Consider the following 22790-nt stretch of genomic DNA (forward strand, 5'->3'; position numbering starts at 1 on the left):
TAAATATTACGAGAGGCTTTTTCAATCAACCCCTCGTGGAATCAAATTACCCGGATTGGCGAGCTTGCTCGATCGAGGGAGAGTAGCCGGTTTCACTTTCCGCTCCGGATCGAAATCGTGCGGAATCGCGACGGCTTCCTCGACGGATCGAATCTCATTTAGATTTCCACCGTGAGATACTCTATACTTATAGTACGCCGCTTGAGAGAGAAAGAGAGGGGGAGAGAGACAGAGAGAGCTCTTCCGGTGGAAGCCGTGGCACGCGAACGGCGCGGGCGCGCGCGCGCGCGCGCGCCCGCGTGCATTTCTGCGCTTGTGTGCGACTGTGCATACCGAGCGTGGTGACCGCACGGAAACTTCGCGTCAGCCTGAGTAAACCGGAATTTCAAGAGATTTAACAGCCACGTCTGCCGAGAATACGTTATCGGCGGTCCCTCTCTCGCGATGACTGCTGCAGCTGCAGCTGCTGAGGAAGAGACTCTTACGGTGCGCTGCCGTAAAATTGCATTCGCGCGAGATTCCTCCGCGTATCTCGCGCGCGCGCGCGCGCGCGCGCGTGATGTTTACACGAGGCCTTCCGCCTTGCGTGGAATACAAAGAGAATGAGATATGCGAATGAGAAGGGACGAAATTTCGCGACGAGCCAAGTGTGCGAAAGGTGTCGCGTAACATTTGTTAATGACTTCTTTTGTGCCTCCGTCAAGCGAGATGTGTTATTTTCGAGTGTATGCAGAAAAATAGAATATTCTTACTTTGACGATATGTTTAGTTTCAAAATGTAAATTTTGAAATGATATTATATTAATAATTTTCTTGAATGGAGAGGAAAAAATGTTGGATTGATAATAACACATGTTGAAATTGAAGATAAACATTTTTTAGAGTTAAAATAATTATTTTATTCTTGAAACGACAATTGTAGTATTGAAATAAGATTATAATATTATTGAAATATTTAAGATTTTTTAATTCTTTCAAGAAGATTATAAATTATTGCGTATATATGAAACAATGAACGCGTTCATATGAGTATATAAGTTTTGATTTGACACTTTTACTTTTTTTCTGTATATAAAAAAAGGGATATTCTTACTTTAACAATATCTTTAGTTTCAAAATGTAAATTTTGAAATGATATATCGCGTCAAATAAAGAAAAATTGCTTGGATGAAGATATTTTATATAGCTTAACAAAAAAAATATATTCTTGTTATTTAAGAATAATTTTCTTGAATGGAAAGAAAAAAATATTGGATTGAAAATAACACATGTTGAAATTGAAGATAAAAATTTTTTTAAAGTTAAAATAATTATTTTATTCTTGAAACGACAATTGTAGTATTGAAATAAGATTATAATATTGTTGAAATATTTAAGATTTTTTAATTCTTCCAAGAAGATTATAAATTGTTGCGTATATATGAAACAATGAACGCGTTCATATGAGTATATAAGTTTGACACTTACTTTTTTTCTGTATATAAAACACCAATTGGCGGCAATTTAGTTCGAAAGGATTTTTTCTGATTACGAGACAAAAAATATTCTTGATGTGGTTTAGTCGTCGTCACAATTTCATGAAGTAAAATTAAAACAATTTTAAAATTAAATCAATTAATCCTATTCTTCTCCCTTGAATTAAATAAGACTGTCTTACTATTTTGAGAGAAGAATAACATATACAAATCTAACAATAAGTTTATATATTCTTGGATTTAGAATAACTTGTTTTATGTTAGCACCAAGCTCATTTTATTTTAGATTTAAGAATTTTCCAACAAGATTAAAATATTGTTTCTTCAATAATAAATATAATGATATGTCGCTATATCGAGTTTATGATAGATCGAAGAGTAATAGCATTAAATCGGGAAATCTTTTCTCTGGATGTCCGGAATTTTTTTTTTGTAATATAGCATTCTTGTTTATTCGGAAAAAAGATGTCACGCATATATTTCATTATACATTTTGTAAAATAATCTTTGTGCTAAATACATATTTACATTCCATAAAAATTCTCGACGTAATTAATTTGCTTAAAAAATTGATTAATTTAATTATGAATTTAATTAGTTTGCTTTAAAATGAGATAATTTCGCTTCAAAAATGCTCGGTATGAGAAGTTTCTGTTTCTGTAACTGTCTGAAATGAAAAAAACTCGATTTAGTTTGGTTCCGCAAAATATTATTTTTATTTTTAGGGAATACTGTGAAACTAATTAAAATTTGAAAAATTAATATTTAATGAAATAAAAAGTCGGAAGGAAATATAGTTAATAAGAGTAAAAAATAAATGCATTTCTCTTGTATAAAAATTTTTTGATAACAATGAAATGTTATATGTATACTGAGGATGTGGTCCAAAAGAAGAACCGAAACGTTCATATTATTAAAAAGAGTTTTACACAAGATAAATGTATTTATTTTTACTGTGTTCAGCTTTTATTAGCTCTATTTCCAATTTAATGGAATTTATCAGAGTTATTTTGTGTTTTTACTTGTTTACTATTTTTTTGATTTTTCAAGAAATAAACAAATTTTTTTCAGCAAAATTGAAATATCTAATTTTAAAATGATACTATTTTGTTATTTTTCAATATTTTAAACTAAATTCAGTGTCCCAAAAACATCCTACGAAATAAAACTAGACCGAGTTTTTTTATTTCAGACAATTATACGAGAAACAATACATCACACTTTCGAACAATTTTAAATATTTTAAAATATTTTTAAATACGCTACGCCTTCATACTAAACAAAAAAAAATGTCTAAAATTTAAAAGTACTGACATACATTAAGTTTAAACATTTAATAAAAATACATGTAAAATACTAAAAAGATCAACTTCTAATATTCTTTCAAAAATTTTCAATTTTCATATTGCTATTACTTTTGTTAAAAAGCATCCGTAAGAGAAAATATCTCAAATTTTACGCAAAGGTAATATTTAAGAAATTTCACTTAAACGTTCAGCTGATATTCGACGTTCGATTATCTTTCGAATTATCTTCCGCGCAGTGAGTTATATATTATCACTGGAGCGAGTCCCGTTTAAATGCTATTCTCATTTCACGGTCGAGTAGCAGTATCTCGAATATCGGCCGCGGACAATAGTAATGACAAAGGCAGAAACGCCCATCTTTTTGAATCGTCACTAGTCAGCTGGCTCCTGTCCCTATTCGTCGTCGATATGGAATTAATTAATTAACGGACGCGTCTCGATTAGACGATCGGTCAAATTGGCACGACGGGATAATTTGACGCGAGAATCGATCGGTCGATCGGTCGATCAGACTCTAAGCAGGCTGTCACGAGATCCGGAGGGAAGAGGGAAAAGAGAAGTCCCGGTGTGAGGGGCACTTTAAGACGAGGCCACCCGGCCGTTGATTAATAAAAAAAAAAGGGTGCGAGAGAACTACCTTCGCGTTCCATTCTCTCCGAGCTGCTCCTCATCGTTCCCGCTTTCGCGTCACGATCGTTCCCACGCATTCCGCGGCGGCTCGGATTTTGAGCGACGGCGGTTTCGATTAACGAATCGCGCGCCCATTTATTCGCCATCGTTCATTCAGCCGCTTCTCTCTGTCTCTCTCTCTCTTTCCGCATTATATCATTTTCCTTTTGTTGCAATACCTCTCTTTTGTAACGCAGCATTCTTGTTTATTCGGAAAAAAACCAGATATTTTTAATTATATATCGTATAAAATAAATTTTATAAACTAATCTTTTTGTGCTAAATTGTTACATCACAGCCATTGACAAAATTATTAGGCACCCTTAAATTTTCCGTATTTGTAAATTATTTTGTAAATTCTAAAAAGATTAAAAAATTTTTAAAAACTATCGATAGCACTTTAAAGCTGAAATTTCAAGCTTTAAAATGTTTCTTTAATTTTTCGTTTGCGATCATTTTTCGTCCAGTATCGACAATATGTCTGAAAAATACGAATTTAATTTCAAAATTATGTATCTCGGTCAAAAAAATTGTAGGAAAGTTTAAAAAAAAGCATTTTGTAGGCAAAATGTTGTAGTTTATGGAACATGACTTAAATATTTCGAGAGAAATTTTTTTACCGAATTACAGAGTGTCAAAAATACAATAAAATTTTAAGAAACAAATCAATGTTCTTTTTTCAAGCACTGAACAAGGAAAATATAAAAATTTTTTAAATTACCGACAGCAACTTTAATGCGTTATCAGTACATTAAAAAATTTTTGTATTTTCCTTGTTCAGTGCTTGAAAAAAGAACATTGATTTGTTTCTTAAAATTTTATTGTATTTTTGACACTCTGCAACTCGGTAAAAAAATTTCTCTCGAAAAATTTAAGTCAAGTTCCATAAACTACAACATTTTGCCTACAAAATGTTTTTTTTTAAACTTTTCTAAATTTTTTTGGCCGAGATACATAAATTTGAAACTAAATCTGTATTTTTCAGACATGTTGTCGATACTGGGCGAAAAATTATCGCAAACGAAAATTTAAAAAAACATTTCAAAGCTTGAAATTTCAGGATTAAAGTGCTATCGATAGGTTTTTAATCCTTTTAGTATTTATATACTATTAACAAAATAAGAAATACGGAAAATTTAAGGATGCCTAATAATTTTGTCAATGACTGTGTATAAAATTTTTCCATTTAATTCGCTTAATTTTTTTTGAATAATAGCTTTACTAAATAACGTCCGTAAGAAAGAATCTCAAATTGTATGTACGTTTATAGAAATACACTACGCAAAAAAATTAAAGGGTCACTTTCTTTCATACAAAAAAGGCCGATTTTCAAGTAGTTGCAACTTCTTTAAAAATAATCAGAATAAGATCAATTAAAAGACGTTTCAAAGCTTGAAGTTTCTACTTTAGATTCTTTAAATGAATTTCAATTCTTTCTATTTGTTACAAAATTACTAACTAATAAGAAAGTGACGTCCATCGATTGAACAAATTGTTCAAAAGTTTGTCCACGAATATCGAATTAAAAAAAAATCCTAGCACGATTTCATTAATTTATATATTAAAGAGTAGAGTTTTAATTTTAATTTTCTTTTTTTAACGTTCTATGATTTTTTTAACCGAGATATTCATTATTAAAGCAAAATCGAGCTATTGACTTTGAACGCTTATAACTAGTGAAAAAATGATCGTACAATAATCATTTAAAATGCAATTTAAAGAGAAAAGTTAGCACTTTAAAATGCTCCCATCGGTTTTTCAATCCTTATTCATTTTTAAAGCGTACTTTTACTTAAAAATTGCATTCTTATCTTTTTTTATGCAATAAAAGTTAACGAAAAAACGCTAAAATTTTCATGAACTTTACAACATTTACAAGTAAAAAGCATTCCAATTACTCGTAAAAGGTCGAAGTGTTAAGTTCTTTTCTGTACATTTCGAAAACTTAAATTAATTATTATTGTACGATCAATTTTTTCACTAGTTATAAATGTTTAAAGTCAATAGCTCGATTTTGTTTTAATAATGAATATCTCGGCGAAAAAAATCATAACACATTCGTAAAAAGAAAAAAATCAAAGCTAAAACTCTGTTCTTCAACATCCAATTAATGAAATTGTGCTAGAATTTTTTTTTTTAATTCAGTATTCTTGGACAAACTTTTGAAAAATATGTTCAATCGACGGCTTTCTTACAATGTAATTTTGTAACGAATAATAAGAAGAATTGAAATTCACTTAAAGATTCTGAAACTAGAAACTTCAAGCTTTAAAATGCTTTTTTATTGATCTTATTCCGATTATTTTTAAGAAATAAGTTACACCTACTTGAAGATTGATCTTTTTTATATGGAAGATAGTGGCCCTTTAATTTTTTTGCGTAGTACATTTTGTATATTTTTACAACAAGTTTTACATCGTTTGAAGAGAGACGCACTAAATGGACAAATTATTTTTTATCATTACAAAAGGCAACGTATATTTCCAAAGTAAATTTATATATCAATGCACGGTAAGTCTTATTAATCTTCTACAAATTTGCACGATCCACCATCCTTATTAATATTAATCTCTCTAATCCTTTTAAGAAGACAAATCTCGAGTAATTACGAATATATTACGAAAAAGATTATGTACTTACTCTCCGACGTGTTCGCCGTTCCAGCAATGTTTACGGGGGTATTCGTTGCAGATCGTGTCCGCCAGCATCATGTAGAAAAAGCGGGACATCTCGAGGCCCGCCATAAAGTTACCTATTTGCTTGTGCAAGTTCTCCAGCAGGTTCTCGTGTACGCGTAACGTTAACGACGACGCAGCTGTATGCACCATGCCGGGTGACACCAACGATTTCGCAGCTGCATTCGAGGACGCTGGACTCTCCTCGTCCGAAGGCAGCAATTCCGAACGACCGCACACCTTTCTCACCTGAAACGCAAACATGATCCCGGTTCAAAAAATCGTTACACCTATCTACATGGGATTAAAGTATTATGAGAGTATATATATCTCTATTATATGATGGTATCGAATTTATCGAGACATTTGTGGTCTCTGCATTATTTAATAAGCGACAAATATATAGAATTTTTAAATATTATGAACATGATTTTTTTTTATGTAAAAACTGAAGAAATATCATATTATCAGAATTGGCAAAAAATTTCATATTATTTGATAAAATTCATGCCAGTAATGAAAATTGTTATTTTCCAGAAAAAATCAAATAAAAAATTGGTCTTTTCTATGAAAAATATTAAAATAGATAAAAAAAAAAACCATTTTTATCGATATTCGTTAATTGATAGTTTTCTAATTTAACCTTTATTCAAAATAAAATTCCAATTATAAAACAATAGATTAGAAATTTACGTAAAAAATAAATTGGTTTTTTATTACAAGTTGACTGGCAAACAAACATTAGCTCCATGTTGATATAAATTTTTAATTCTGTTACTTTACATTTTTTTGTTTTCATTAAACTAAAAATTATAAAATTTACTAACATTTATATATATATATATATATATATATATATATATATATATATATATATATATCTCCAAAGTTTTTATTTAAAATTAATTTGAATGAAAAGAAAACTGTATTAACCAAAATATCTTTTCGCAGTATAAAGCGGTATAAATATATTTTATTATTACATATTAGCTATTTTTATAATTTTTACCAACCTATTCCATGGAATAAGATCCGAAATAATAAAAAAAATCGATATCATTTTTTTTCAATTCGCTGTTGCGAGCTTTCTTTGCCAACTCTAAATATTAATAATTAATATTACGAATGACATTCTTTCGTTTTAGCTGAGAAGAAGATAGACTCGAATGGTAGATGGAAAAAAATCGCGAATGAAGAACGAGGCTCGCTGGGTGTCTGCTCGTCAATGCTGCTGCACCTGGCTACGCGTGTACGCACAAAGTCTCGCCACAAGAGAGCCAGGCACGTTGGAAAGTGTCGCCTGCGAAACGACTCGTTCCCGTTTCGAACGATGTCAATAATTCCTCGACGATTTAATAGGCGACGCGCCCTGACAGTTTTTACACTCGACCGCGTCACGGCATGTTTCGGCGCGTTCACGCGTTAATCAAGACATACGCACGCATACACTCGCATTATGATTGCGCCTTGAAAAGAGTGTCGTCCGTTCGAAAAAGCACCGCTCTCTTTTTCTCGCTCACATTTTTGCTGAAGCGTCGAAAAACACGTAAGAAACTTTACGACAGCTGATGATGATATTTCTATAGCGTCGTTTTAGGATTTCGCAAGACTTGTCGGAAAAATAGTAACGCGCGGGTCTTTTTATAATGTAATGTCTGTCTGCTGTTCAGAGCCCGAAGCCCGAAGCCCGAAGCCCGAAGCCCGAAGCGTGGCTTGCCAAAAGCGCAACTTTTCTCGTCTTCTTCTCCGCACGCCAACCTCGCCTACATATATGTATATATGTGTGTGTGTGGGTGTATGTCTGTATATACGTGCACGAACCTGAGATAATCTAAGGTACATTCACAACGATCACGTACAGGGACTGGCGATATTTCAAGCAGCTTAAGTTGCAGATTGTAGATTGTTATTTGTGAATCATGCACGAAACGGTTACGATTGCGATCATGTGTGCGAAATTATCAAATTATCAAATACTTATTTCAGTAAAAAACAAAAAGCGTAATTTCAATGGAAAAAAAAAAAATTAGAGACCCATATGTGAAGCTCCGAAAGTTAAAACATTGTCGCTTTAAAGCATCGTCGAAAAATTTAATCGCAAAGATAAAAGCGTTTTTTCCACAAAGCGAAAATTCTCTACTATTCTCTATCGAAATAAAACAAATTGTTTTACTTAGTTCAAATAAAAAATAAAGTTATCCATTTTTTTGAACAAACATTTGTACAATGAAATAATTTTTATAGAACAAAAATATATTTTCCAATTTTTTATTTCTTTTTTTTTTGTAAATTTGTTTAAAATGTAAAAAGCTTTTCTTACTTTCTTTGCAATTTTATTTTGCTTAACGAGACATCGGAATTATAAAAAAAAAAAAAATGATTCTTTATGAAAAGAAATATGCATCGAAAAATTTAATCGCAAAGATAAAAGCGTTTTTTCCACAAAGCGAAAATTCTCTACTATTCTCTATCGAAATAAAACAAATTGTTTTACTTAGTTATCCATTTTTTTGAACAAACATTTGTACAATGAAATAATTTTTATAGAACAAAAATATATCTTCCAATTTTTTATTTCTTTTTTTTTTTGTAAATTTGTTTAAAATGTAAAAAGCTTTTCTTACTTTCTTTGCAATTTTATTTTGCTTAACGAGACATCGGAATTATTTAAAAAAAATGATTCTTTATGAAAAGAAATATGCATTTCTGAGGAACTGATATACGTGACAGAAAATATTACAGAATCATAATATTTCGCTCATAATTTTAATCTTAATGCGTTTTATGACATATAAATGAGAGAATTTATTAGATGATTTAATATAAAATATTTCTTACAATAATTCATCTCTCATTATCAATTTCATCAGTCTTATTAAGCACATAATTCCTTTTAATTTTTTTAAAACGCTTTCTTTCATTAATCATTATTATGAATATCATCAATCAGTATAACAAAGACATAATTTTTATAAGAGATTTAGGTTTCTTTACTATACCTCTTTACCATCATTATTATATCAAGTCCATTAATGTAATTAATTAATTGTTATTATCTTTATTATCGTTTCTGAATTTTCCATTTCTCTCGCAACGACATAATATGTCGCGTTTTAAGCAAAGTGTTTCGATTGGAAATATTCCGCTATGATGATAATTGCTTAAGAATTAGTTTTGTAATGTTACGTGATAAGCAACGTGACCTTCCTTCTTCTCGTCTTGATCGAATCGCGCGAATCCAGCCTGTTTTTATCATTCTATCAGCCACAGCGCGCCGCGCCGTTTATACAATAGTCATTAAAGTTATCGTTGACATCGCGGTTCCCGCGCCGCCTTTCTGTCCTAATTACTTTTTAACGCGGCCCATAAAAGGAGCCGGGCACCGACGGTACAGCGGTCGGGCTCTTCGAGGCGGCATAATCGTAAAACCGGCCGGTCGAGCGTAATTAAGACGGCACGCGTGGGCGTTCAAACGTCGCTCGCCCTCTCGTCTCGTCTTCTCGATATTTTTTTTTTTTCTCTTTTTCTCTCTCGGTCGAGAAAGAGAGAGGGAGAGAGACAAGCGCGACTCTTCCTTTCCTCGATCTTTTCCCTTAACTACTCGAACGAAGCAGACGAAACACTGAGGCGAGTTTAAAAATGAGCTGATCTACCGAGAAGACTTTAATCAAACTCGATACAGCCTCGTTATGATTTTGTAAATGGTATTCTCCTACATATTGTCCCCCACAAACGAGTCATAAGTCATCACAAATAATAATACAGGGTGTGTGAATTGCATTGATTGAGCCTATAGAGGCTTTTCAATGGCTTCTTATTAAAAAAAAAAAAAAAAAATGAAGAGTTCTCAATGACATATTAATTTTATGAAAAATGAAGCACCAGTTGGGAATTCTAAAGTGCACTGTGTAGACAACGCTTGCATATTTGAAGCATATCAACGCTTGCATATTTGAAGCATATCAACGCTATAAACTTAATGGTTTAATGGCTTCTGTTTTACTTGTTTACTCTCGTTAGGGAGGAAGAAGAAGATAAGAATATTACGTGTTTCTTGGTAAGAAGTTACTAAATAAATTGCGCGCCAATTATATAAGCAAATATAAAAAATGTAGACATTTTTGTTACAGTGATTGAGTATCTGAATAAAATTTAAATTGCAAAAAAATAAATTACGAACAGTAAGACAAACTCGTTAGTAGTATATACAAAAAAAGATATATCTACACGTTTTTTTTTAAAACGATAAGATAAACTTTAAGAAATTTCCATTTTTGGGAAATATTGCCTTTCAACCAAAAATTTTTATCTCATCGTGTTGTCGAGTGAAAAATTTAATTTTGCGACTGACAATTTAATTAATTAATTTCGGGAGCCAAGATACTTCAGAACATATTCTTTATTAATTCTGCCCTCTTATTGTAGTCTTCGCTACATGTATTAATAATATGATTCTCAAACTGTTTTTTCAATTCTTTAAATTTATACAGCACAGATAGCATCGCAGCTTCTAAAAAAACACATCTGAATTAATGAGGGAGATCTCTGCTGCAAAAGAGAACCCTCTCATACAAAAACGCCGCTACAATTCCATCGTGCGAGAATATGACGTAATCTAGAACAAGGATTATGACGAAAGAGAGCGAGAGAGAGAGAGAGAGAGAAAGAGAGAAATCCTCCGAATTATAAACGGACAAACGAGGTGACACTATCAGCGTGAATAAATCGTTGGTGAAGCGCGCGCGGAATCTTATCGAGAGAATAACTTTCGCGCGCGCGTTCCCCCCCCCCTCCACCCCTCTCACATTCACCTACACGCAAAGCTTTGCTCCCCCGACGCGGGACCGGCTTTACCCTTGACCCGTTCCGCGACAAGTGGCGACAATGAGTTCCGCTTCTCACTCGTGGGACAAACGAGGCGGATTAGAAGATTAGGATGTTATCGCTTAACGTGCCCGGCTGCGCTCGCTCGCACGCATCGAATAATATCGCGGCGATCTCGAGGCGCCTGTGCCTGTGCGATGAATAATAACCGGTGGCCTCCCGAGCCAGCCAGGAGCTAAAAATTTATAACCCACGGAAAAAATCAAATAATATTAACAACAAATAATAGGGTAATCTCGGGTAAGATGGATAGTTTTTTAAAATGCAAAAAACGTACTTTTATTTTTGTTATTTTTTAATAGTGTTTGACATATTATCTTGACTGAAGCTTATCGAAATTAAAAGAAAAATATTTAATAGAAATTTTATATTATCAAAATAGTACAACGTAAGCATTGGCCATCTTATCCAACTTTTAAGGAAAAGATGACTATTGTGACCGAAAGATGGTTATAATATTTATAGAAAAATAGTGAAAACGGAAATAAAAATCATAGGTCATATAACAATTTACATATATTTATAATATGTCTAAGGTCGATTACGATAGCTTAACTGTCATTTATTCGACGTTATAACAGTTTTTAGTTGACAAATGAAGAACTTTGCAGGTAGTCAAAAGTAAAAATGTGATATAAGATTCATAAATATCGATTATGTTTGAAAATGACTAAAAAAGCGCACTATGTAGCGATTATTGAAAAAATTGCAGCCTATGGCCATCTTTTCCGTATGACCATCATGCCCTAGTTTACCCTATCATTCCAAATTATGCGTTTTAAAAATTGCGAATCATCCACTATCGGAATTTGCTATGCTAAATCTAATAAATTTAAGAGTCAAGTTTATTTCAGAGGAAAAAGATCGATTTTTTTTGCATTTTTTTAAACGCGACGAATGTCTGAAGAATGTCTCAAAATTGAAAAATTCGTAAAATTGACAAAGTTACAAGACTTGAAGTAGGGTAGCACGACCCTAGAAATAGACCTGCAAAACTTTAAACTATGTTTTTCTCAAAACACAATTTTCAAAGTTGGTGTGACGAATATCTAAAATTAATGGACTGAATTGCATCAATTTTTTTTTTACATAAAAAGGAACTTGAATGAAAGAGAACTCTTTTGAGTTTATATTAAATTTAAATGGTTTCCTCTCTTTCTATTTAAGTTTATACCAAGTTAAATATCAGGATAAAATTGAGCTTTAAAAGCAAATTTATACTAAACCTAAATAGAATTTAAAAAATTAAAAAATAAGATTTTTTTCATCTTTACAAAATAAATAATTTTAATAAAATTAAAATAATACTATTTTTCATTTTTAATTAAATTTTTTCTAACATAATAAAATTAGATTCAATATTCCATCCAAAATTAAATATCACGGACTGTTTAAATATTGTATAAACAGAAACATATATGTAAAAGATCAATTTTTCATATTCTTAAAAACAATCTTAATTAATTTTTTACAGAAATCTGCTAGAATAGGCTGCGCCCTTAAAGAATTGAAGAAATAGCATGAGACAAATCATATTATTAATGCACAGAAAAGATAATAAAAGCAGAATAAGTAAAGAAAATATATTTCCAAAAAACGCTCTTGGCTCGCTTCCAAATGAATTTTAAATTGTTATTCAAAATTAAATTTTACACTCAACATGACGATGATATAAAAATAGAGCATGCTAGTTTCGGTTGAAAGGAAATATATCTCCCGATGATATATCGATCTTTTACCGCGCATTCGGCGACGAGGGTGGTAATTGAGGATATCGATACCGCGCCGTCGATATCCATGTCAGCGATAAACTGTATCGATAACCGGGCCACCGAGGGAACGAACGCGGATGAGAGAAGAGCGCTCGAACATGCCCGTGAAACTGAGCACGAGGAGATCTCGTTCGTCGGATAAGAGACGAGAGGCCTCCTTTCGCGAAGATAGCAACCGGGTAATTGATATACAATGTGTGCGTGCGATTCAAATATACATGGAATGCGACAACTATTCCGCTGGGAAACAGATTATCGTTTGAAAGAAAAATGTTTGGGGTGACAAAATCGCGATATATTCATCGAAAAATAAACAGTACAATTTTAATTAAATGTCAGGATAAAATTGAGTTTTATAAAGCAAATTCAATTTTAAGAAAAGCAAGCTCTACTATAATTTATTATTCGTTTATTCAATTATTCTCATAATTTAATTATATACAATATGCAAACAATATCTTAAATTATATATATTAATATATTATAATATTTTAATTATATAATATATTAATATATATATTTATATCAAGACAAAAATAATATATATATATAATATAGATGAAAAAAAGATGTATGTATATATTTATATTATTTTTTTTTATTATTTATTCTTAATTCTTGCCTTTCGGCTTGGGATGGCTTCCAGCTTACATGTTTTACGTATTTACATATAACCATTTCATATCTTGAATTCTATAAACCATATGAGTACGCTTACTAATTCTACCAAGTATAATCCAAAAAGATATCCCATAAATAAGATAAACTAAATTAAACTATGAAATGAACTAAATAACTCTATAAAAATATAGAAAATATAATAAATATAATATATATATATATAAACATCTGAATATAAATATAAATATCTATATATACAACCATATACATACATAAACTATATAATCTATAATTCCTTGAAGCAAAACCTGGCAATCTATTTTTATCCAAAATTTTAAGTTAAAATCAAAATCTAAATTAAAATTAAAATTAAGGTTAATATCACGTTAAAATTAAAATTCGAATTCTCAATTAAAAATCAAAATTCCAAATTCTAAATTCCAAAATCCAAATTCGAAAAACCAAAAATTCACAACTTCAAAGTCCAACATTCCCACTGCAGACTTTCGAAATTCAAATGTATATATTTATACTGTCAACTTTTAATGTGCTAAAATATTTTCTCGTTAAAACAATTTATAATCTTAATATTTCCTTTGAGAAAGGGAGAAATTTCAAGTTGATCAAGGAAGTTGTCATTTGCAAATTCGAGAGATCGAGGATTCCTCGAGACATCGTGCTTGGCTATACCTAGATCGAAATTGAGATTTCCTAGATTGACAACAAGCGACGTGGGCAATAATACTCCTTCGGTGGAGAGAACATGGGATCGCGCCTCAACCGCTGATGAATAATAACGCATCCTGTTCCACCTACTACGAGAGACAATACCGATTCCAAGGATCCTCGAGTCGGCACACACATGCCTATACGTCGTACATCTCTCTCTCTCTCTCTCTCTTTTGCGTACGCGAGAAGAATATAAAATGCCTATACCTATTTTGTGCGTTCTTCCAGAACGTGCGACGGCGACGTCTACATCGAGTGGACTCGCGTCAGACGTCTCCTGTGCACTCGATATCCCGGTGCGATGTACTACGAATGATAAGCGGCCATTACGTCGAATCATTTTTTTGTCAAGTTATTAATTCAGGTGCCTTTGAATTTTTGTAAAAAAATTCCCTGAATATTCTCTGATTTATTAAAATATTTTCGCTCAAAATTCCCGATAAAGAGAATATTTTAGAGAAAGATTTTTCTCAATAAAATCTTCTAAAATAAGTTCTTTCCTTGTGTGCGTTTTCTAACGTTTTTCATTCGTACAAAAGAAAAACACAGAGCCTCTTGAGTCTCGAGTTTCAAGTGTTAGATTTGCACAAACGTGTGTACTGAAAAAAACTGAATAGCTTTCGTAAGATAAATATTTTCATTTGCAAAACACATTTTCACTTTTTTTATTACTTAAACTTGCAGTAAAAATATATATGTACATACACATTTAATATTTTGTTAAGACATTAAATATATATATAAACAGAAATATATATATTTACATAATTCACAATTTGATTTATCAGCGAATTTGAGTTTGCCGATTGCTTACTATATATATTAAAATATGAAAGCAAAATTATGAGAGAATTTTTTGAGCCTCAATAAAATTCCACCGGAATCCCCTGATTTTTTCCACAAAATCCCTGAGAATCCCAAGAATTTTTCAAATAAAACAGACACCTTGTAATCTCTCGCCATTTCCTCAGAAACAATTTACAGCAAAAAAATTAATTCGTTATTAAATACCGTTCTCTTTCTCTAATTTATTTTACTGCTGTCGGCGCGTGTGATAATAAAAGATAAATAAATAAATAAACACACAAGCGCAATATCCGTGAGATGAAGCTTGAAATAACTTCGATATCTGACGTACAACTTATCGAATCTATCACCTCCCGTGCCTGTGGTTGATATAATTATCCGACAAAAAGAGTTCTTCGCGCACGAAGACACGCGACAGATTCCACGAGCAGTTGGTCGAAACGAGCAGGGGACGACGGGGACGACGACGACGACGACGACGACGACGATAGGGTGATCGCTTGGCGGCTCAAAGTTCAACCAATTTAGCCGCGGTGACGTCAGAAGCGCGTGTTCACCGTTCGGTTGGAGCTCGATTAAAGAAAGAATCGTAACCGCCGTCGTCTGCGGCGGAGATCGCAGATAACGCCGGGATATTCAGCCTCGCGAACCTTACCAGGGTTGTGCGGGGATGGGTCGGTCGTGGCTGATTTTCAACGAAGAAATCGAGCGGTAACTCGCGATTCCCACGGAATCGATTAGCATTCAATAATCTCTCTTTCTTTCTCTCTCGGGAGGAGTTATCATTTATAAATATGTATGTAAAAATCTAAAAACAAGTTTTTGTAAATTTTCAGCCATTCTAAAATTGACAAGAGTTAACGCTAAAAGTATCCAGCGGTTTTCCTGATCAAATTATAGGGAATTTTGAAATTTTATAATTTTTCATCAATTATTTCTTTCATTAAACGATCGATAAAAAGTTACGAAATTTCAGAATCCTGTCTTTTACATAAAAAGTGGAATATTAAAAAATAGAAACAGTTAGAAATGATCGCTGATCCTGCAGCGTATAAATCTAAATAACAAAAACGTCTGAGAATAAAAAAAAAAAAATTAAATTAATAAGACAAAATTGCAGGATAATGACATTAGTTTTATATTTACACTTGTGATTATAAATTATAGAGAGAATGAATACTCTATTTCTCTTTCTCTCTCTCTCTCTCTCTCTCTCTCTAGGCGACGGATTCGAACGATTCCCGAGGTGGATCTTCCTCGAATAAGACGCACGAGCGAACTCGGGTCCCGCAAAATGACTACGATCGATAGTATTCGAGAGAGTTCGATTCTCGGACACTCGGCCGGGCCGGTCCGGTCGGCCCGAGTCAAAGCGGCCCGCAAACGGCGAAGGATGCGTGGAATGCAATGGGCGCGCCGTGAGGTGGTGCGCGCCCCTCGCCGCCTCCACCACAATCGTCTTTCTCTCCCTCACGACGAGCGACCCCGGAGAGAGAGAGAGAGAGAGAGAGAGAGAGAGAGAGAGAGAGAGAAAGAGAAAGAGAGAGAGAGAGAGAGAGAGAGAGAGAGAGAGAGAGAGAGAGAGAGAGAGAGACTCCTTCCGTTTTCTTCTAGCGAATTTCGTCTCGTCGCCTCGTCCTTCTCTCTGTTTTAAAACAGCTTGGTATTTATACGTTCGGCATTAGTCTTCGCCCTGAACATTTCGCGAATAAATTGTAATATTAATTTTTTTTTTAACACGCATCCCTCTTTTTACGATTCTTTCAAGTTTCATAATATTAAGGGGTTACACCTAGATCGTAAAATTCGAAAAGTCGCATTTTTTTTTCATTTTCATAAAGTACAATATCTCGAAAATATGTGTTTAAAATTTTATGTTGATCTGGAGAAAATAAATGTTTCTATATAAGTTTAAAAAAATAATAAGTATCGTACTGTAATTATAACACAAAACTTTAAACGTGTTTTTCTAAAAAGTGCATTTTTCAAATCGGTGACCACGATTACGCAAAAACTACTGAATCGATTCTCCTCAAATTTTGTAAACTTATTGCTTATATACTTATGCAGAGACTGGACAAAGGATTTTTTTTTATATTGCTTTTTTTCTTTTTTATCAACAATAAACCAATCCTTTTTTTAAGATGAAAATCAAACTTTTTCTTCAGACATTTTGAAAAAAAAAAAAAATAATTTTTTATAAAACCCTTCGTCCAGTCTATAGAATGTATATTTTTCAATTAATAATCGCAAAAAAATTTCACTTTAGATGAGCCAATTCCAAACTACAGTGGTCACAGCAAAGCATAAAAAAAAAAAGAAAAAAAAGACCCATCGGGAGAGCGGCCATAATTCGAAATATTTTGAAATTTTTAAAAATATAAATACACTAAAATTAAGTCCAAATATTGTATTATAAAAAAAAATAAATTGCAAAAAAAATTTATTAAAAACTTCACTTTTCCTCCGTTATGACTAGGTGTAACCTCTTAAAAAAAAAAAAATAAATAAATAAATAATCTTTTCAACCGACTGTTTCTTCTTTTTTTCCCGATATAGGGTTCCACACCTTCTCTATAGTATAATTTAGCGAAGATAAGAGGATTTCGCGAAAAAAGGTCGGATTAGGTGGATTTATGGATTTATTATTTCGCGAATAAGCGTATGCGCGCGCGAGTCACGCGTGGCGCATAATAAGCTACGAGACGCTACAGCGTAACGCGGAGATAAGGGAGGACGGTAAGAAAAAGAAGAGCGGTAGAAGAAGAGATGGGAGAAGGAGAGGGGCGGAGGTAGTCGCGACTTCGGTCCAGGACATCGGTTCAGAACAGAAAAATTGTCGTCGTTGCGTTGGCGCTCGCTCGCTCGTTCAGTTCAGCCGACCGGTACACACATAGCAACAGAGAGCCCTCGCTCTGCATTCCTCTCGCCCTCTCTCGATCGGTGGTCTTCCTTCTTCGGCTATTCCATATTCCGTCTCGCTCCCTCCCGATTCATCCGAGCCGACGAGATGCAACGATCGAGTGGGGAAGAGAGGAAGAGAGAGATACGGATTGAAAGAGGAAAGGGAGAACGCGACGAGCAAGAGCAGAAACGCATGGAAGGGACATACTGAGAAGAGAGGAGTAAGAAAGAGAGAGAAAAGCGGAAAGATCAAGAGGCAAGAGAGAGAAAGAGAGACGAAAGATGCACACAAGGTTTCTTCAGGTACGATAGGTTCGCTCGAATTCCCTTTTAGGAGCACCGTTCCAACTCTTCTCATTCCGATGATCTTTTAGAGATGAATCCTTCTGCCATTATCAATTTTGATGGCTTCTCTTCTTGATAGCTTCATCTCTTATATACGATTATTACGAATAAGTTCAGTAACATTTTTATCAACGTGTATCTCTCTCTCTCTCTCTCGTAGGATCCTCGAACAATGCTTATACTTTTTTTTCTCTCATCATTTTGGCTTTCGTTAAGGATGTATAAAGCATTTATAGATACAAATTTATTTGATAGAATTTGTTATAAAATGTATATATTTTTGTAAAATTTCTTTTTATATATTTTTAATATAAAGAAAGAGAAAAAAAAGTTTACAAAAATATATCCATTTTATAAAAACCTTTATAAACTTTTGTCATATTATTTTTAATAAAAAATTATCGCATTTTTTAGGATTCTCGAACGATGCTTATTTTTTTTCTCTCATCATTTTGGCTTTCGTTAAGGATGTATAAAGCATTTATGAATACAAATTCATTTGATAGAATTTGTTATAAAATGTATGTAAAGTTTCTTTTTACATACTTTTAATATAAAGAAAGAGAAAACAACTTTACAAAAATATATCCATTTTATAAAAACCTTTATAAACTTTTGTCAAATTATTTTTAATAAAAAATTCTCGCATTTTATATTTACAAATACTCGGGTAATAAAAGTACCAGAATGGCGTTCTTTGGTAGCATATATACCTATCGAGTTACGAAATCTCCCTTTCTTACGCGTTTCACATTTGCCAAACTATTTTCAGCGGAAGCGTCTGTCGTGAAATTTCGCAAAGTTTAACGACGATACTCCGAAGAAGGAAATGTGCATCGCGGGAAATAGATGGTCATGTTGAAGACAGAAAAATAAAGCGTTTCTTACAAATTTCCTCGATTCTACGACTGCAAAATCACTTCGAGGAATCGTAGTCAAAGGAGAGATAGTATCTAATACCATCCGCGGAAATAAAATCGTGACATCAGCCTGGCGAACCATCGACTTCTCGGAACATATTCCGATCACAATGGCACCTTGACTATAAATCTTGCGAAACGATTCATATTCATGCACAGAGACGCCCGATCTCAGATCGTTATCGGAGATTTTCTGTTCGCGGAAAATCGATATTGCGTTTGTCTCGATTTTAACCAAGATCTAAAAATAGCATCGAGCGCGAGGTGCACGTAACATTCGAATGTTCGCGGAAACGAGAACGATAGACACCGCAGTGTCGAAATCTAAAGCAGGAGTACCGCGGGCACGTGTTTCGTTTATGCTTGTCATAAGTTCGGTCTGTGGATTGACAAGTAACGAGCCACGTGGGCTTGCACGACGCTCATGCCTCGTATAAGCTCGCAGAAATATTAGCGAGTAATAGGCAGAAGTCCTCCATTCATAATCATTCTCAATATATGTATATCTTTATCTCTTTCTTTCGTAAAGATTATACAGGGTGTCTATTTAAATCTTGTAAAAAAATTCCTTTATCTTTTCGAGGTATTTTTACTCAAAATTCCAGGTAAAGAGAATATTTTTTTAAAGATTTTTTTATGCAACTTTTTGAAATAAAATTTTTGTTCTATGGGCGTTCTAATGCTTTTATATTTATACGAAGGAAAAATACAAAGTTATATAAATTTTAAATTTCAGGATTTTCAAATGTACTATAAAAACCTGGATACCTAACTTTCGTAAATATTTTTCACTTGCATAACATTTTCATTTCTTTATCATTAAAGAATACAAATAAAGAATATGTACTGTATTCCATAGTTTATTAAGACATTGAATATTTATATCATGAATTATCAAAGAAAAAATTTTTTAAAAAAATCCTCTGAATCTTAATAAAAATTTCATCAGTTTTCCAAATATAAAAGAAAATCTCTGAGAAATTCTAGGTTTTTTTTACGCGGATACTCTATACTACTATTATTATTATTATTATTATTTCATTTCAACGAGATCTGAATACCCCAAATTAAATGTCGAGATTGTCGAGAATGCAATTAAGAAACTCGTGGGCAGAACTCGTTCGCTAGAGCTTCTTTAGAGCGGATAACTTCTGTTAGAGTTGGCTCTAGTCAACGACGCCAAACGACGGAGATGATCGAGGGTGAAGAGGGGAGGACCAAGGGAAGGAAGTCACACGTTCGTCGTGCGTATTCGCGGCCGGTGGAACACGCAATTATCCGAAGTAGGCACCGAAAATACTGATGGAGGAATGGGTCATTGATTCCTCGCCCGGCACCGTGCCAATGCCTCTTTTCCACTTCCTCCATCATCATCATTATCATTATCATCATCATCATCATCATCATCTTCCTCTTCTTCTTCTCCCCCCCTGTCCCCCTCCCCGTTCACGGTTCTACAGTATGCACGCGTTGTTTCTCGTAGCTGGATGATTATATCGACCGCGTAGGAGGCTGGGTCGAAGCCAAAGAAACTGTGGCTCGCTCGTATATCTATCTTCAGGAAGAAAGAAGAGAGAGAGAGAGAGAGAGAGAGAGAGAGAGAGAGAGGAGAGAGAGGGAGAAAGAGAAGACCAGGATCAGAAAGGTCGAGAAATATTGTGATTTCCGCGCCAATACAGATGTTTATCGACAAAGATACACATAAATATGGATACGTGTGTCATCGATATCGAATCACCACGCCGTCGTCTAATGTCTGGACGGGCTCGCCAAGAACATGTCTTTCGTCTCCGACATCCGGATTACCGGCACGTATGAGCATGAAATGTATCATGGGATCGACGCGACTTTTTTATCCGATGATCTAATAATACGATATATAATGCATCTCTTTTATAAAATAACATTTTTAGAATGTTTTTGATTTTTAAACTTGTGTTTTTTTTTTAACCTACTCGTCTCTTAAATGTATAATTCATCAAATTTTAACCCTTATTCCGTACTGATGGATCATTTTTGTCTGTGATTTTTCCAACAACGTGTCAATTTCTCGAAAACAAATAATCATAAAATAATATATTTAAGTAAATTATTTTTCAAATTTATTATTTTAGTCTTTATTTAGAATGTTCAAAGAAGGTATACACATTTTTTCAGATTTTCTAAAACACTTTTACATATTAATAAACTTATCGAAAATACGCTGACCCACTTGTACAGTTAGAAGGTGCCAAAAATAACAATACGGAGAAAGGGTTAATTAATACTGCTTTTGCTTCTTTTTTTATTATATCAATTATATCTTGTATTATATTAGTATATAATGTGATATAGATACGTTTAAAAGCATAAGCATTATTAATGAAAACATTTACTTTGTAAACAATCCGTTTAAAGCCAATTACATGTCGTATTGATTATTTAAGTAAACTGTGTCTGTCGATACTATCGTAAATGTCAGGAGGCTATATAGAAATAACGAAAAAAGAGCAAGATAAAATTTAACTAAAATTGAAATTTATTAAATTATCGCTTCGAAGGTAATTATTTCAAAATTGACATTTAGCTATCGGATTTCATTAAAGTGGAATTATCCAAAATGACATGTCGCGAATATCCAGACTAATCAAACATATTCCCGAGATCGAATTAAGCGATTGAATTCGATAACATGTAAATACGTTTGCCTAAATTACACGGTAATCTGTCCATCACCGATCTGGGTCAAGCCGGGTAACCATGTGCGAGCTAAATCGAAATTCAAGCGATTTACAACGTCATAAAAAAATCTTATTATCGTTAAACATCCTCAAAACGTAATAATAAATCAAAATATCAGAAAAGCAAAAAATTGTATACCAAAATGGATTTTAATTAAATATTAATAAATTCTGCATTTATATGCGACACTTATGTATTGTACGTATCTTCTTCACGTTCTTCGAGTGTTAAAAAGAATTCGGAGGACATATATTACATTTACCCAAGTATTGATAATTTTCGGATTAGCGTTTTTCGGAAATAAAAAAATTCCAACGGATCGTCCACGACCTGGAACGAATGTCTTTGTGTCGCGAAATGTAGGTGTGAAAAAAGAGGATACAAGAAGAATATAACGACGAAAGATTAATTCCGCTTGAGAAGGGGACCGTGAGAAGAAAAGAGAGAGAGAGAGAGAAGAAAGCGAGACGACAATGCCTCCTTTTTCGTGTTCGCCCAATTATGGAAGCGCTCGAGCGAGATTGTAAGGATCTCAGGCGCCACCCGGGGATAAAGAATGTTTCTTTGCGAAGGATCCGCGAAACGACGATCCTACGTAAGGACGGATACTCGCTCGTCCTCGTCACTTGAGACAAACAGATCGCGTATAGAGGCTTTTAGAAGGAATTCTCTGCTCTCAAACAATTCAGTTAAATAGCGCGATACTCGAGAATAATTTGCATGTACTATTTAAACGAGTCGCTTGAGAAAAGAGAGATATATTGCTTTAAAAGTTTCATTTTTCTATAAAAGGAGGAAAGAAAATCCGATGGCACGTAAAATCACATAAATTAATAAAATTGTATAAAATCTTATTCCATTAATTTCTTTCTTTTTTGTATCAATAAATAAAATGGAGACTTTTCTTCCTACGTGCAACATTTACATAAAGAAAGAAACGTCATATATAGTAAAATCTGAT

The 22790-nt window shown here is 33.3% G+C and overlaps 1 protein-coding gene across 1 annotated transcript in view; it reads right to left on the reverse strand.

Moving 5' to 3' along the window:
* The window catches only part of Dally (division abnormally delayed protein), a 51902-nt gene that overhangs the window by 14158 nt on the left and 14954 nt on the right, over window positions 1–22790 (reverse strand). Inside the window, exon 5 of the mRNA XM_072910776.1 lies at window positions 6092–6375. Within this exon, the coding sequence (XP_072766877.1) occupies window positions 6092–6375 (284 nt within the window). The remainder of the gene's footprint in view (window positions 1–6091; window positions 6376–22790) is intronic.

This window comes from Anoplolepis gracilipes, chromosome 2 (assembly GCF_047496725.1).
Source record: "Anoplolepis gracilipes chromosome 2, ASM4749672v1, whole genome shotgun sequence".
Taxonomy (NCBI): Eukaryota; Metazoa; Arthropoda; class Insecta; order Hymenoptera; family Formicidae; genus Anoplolepis; species Anoplolepis gracilipes.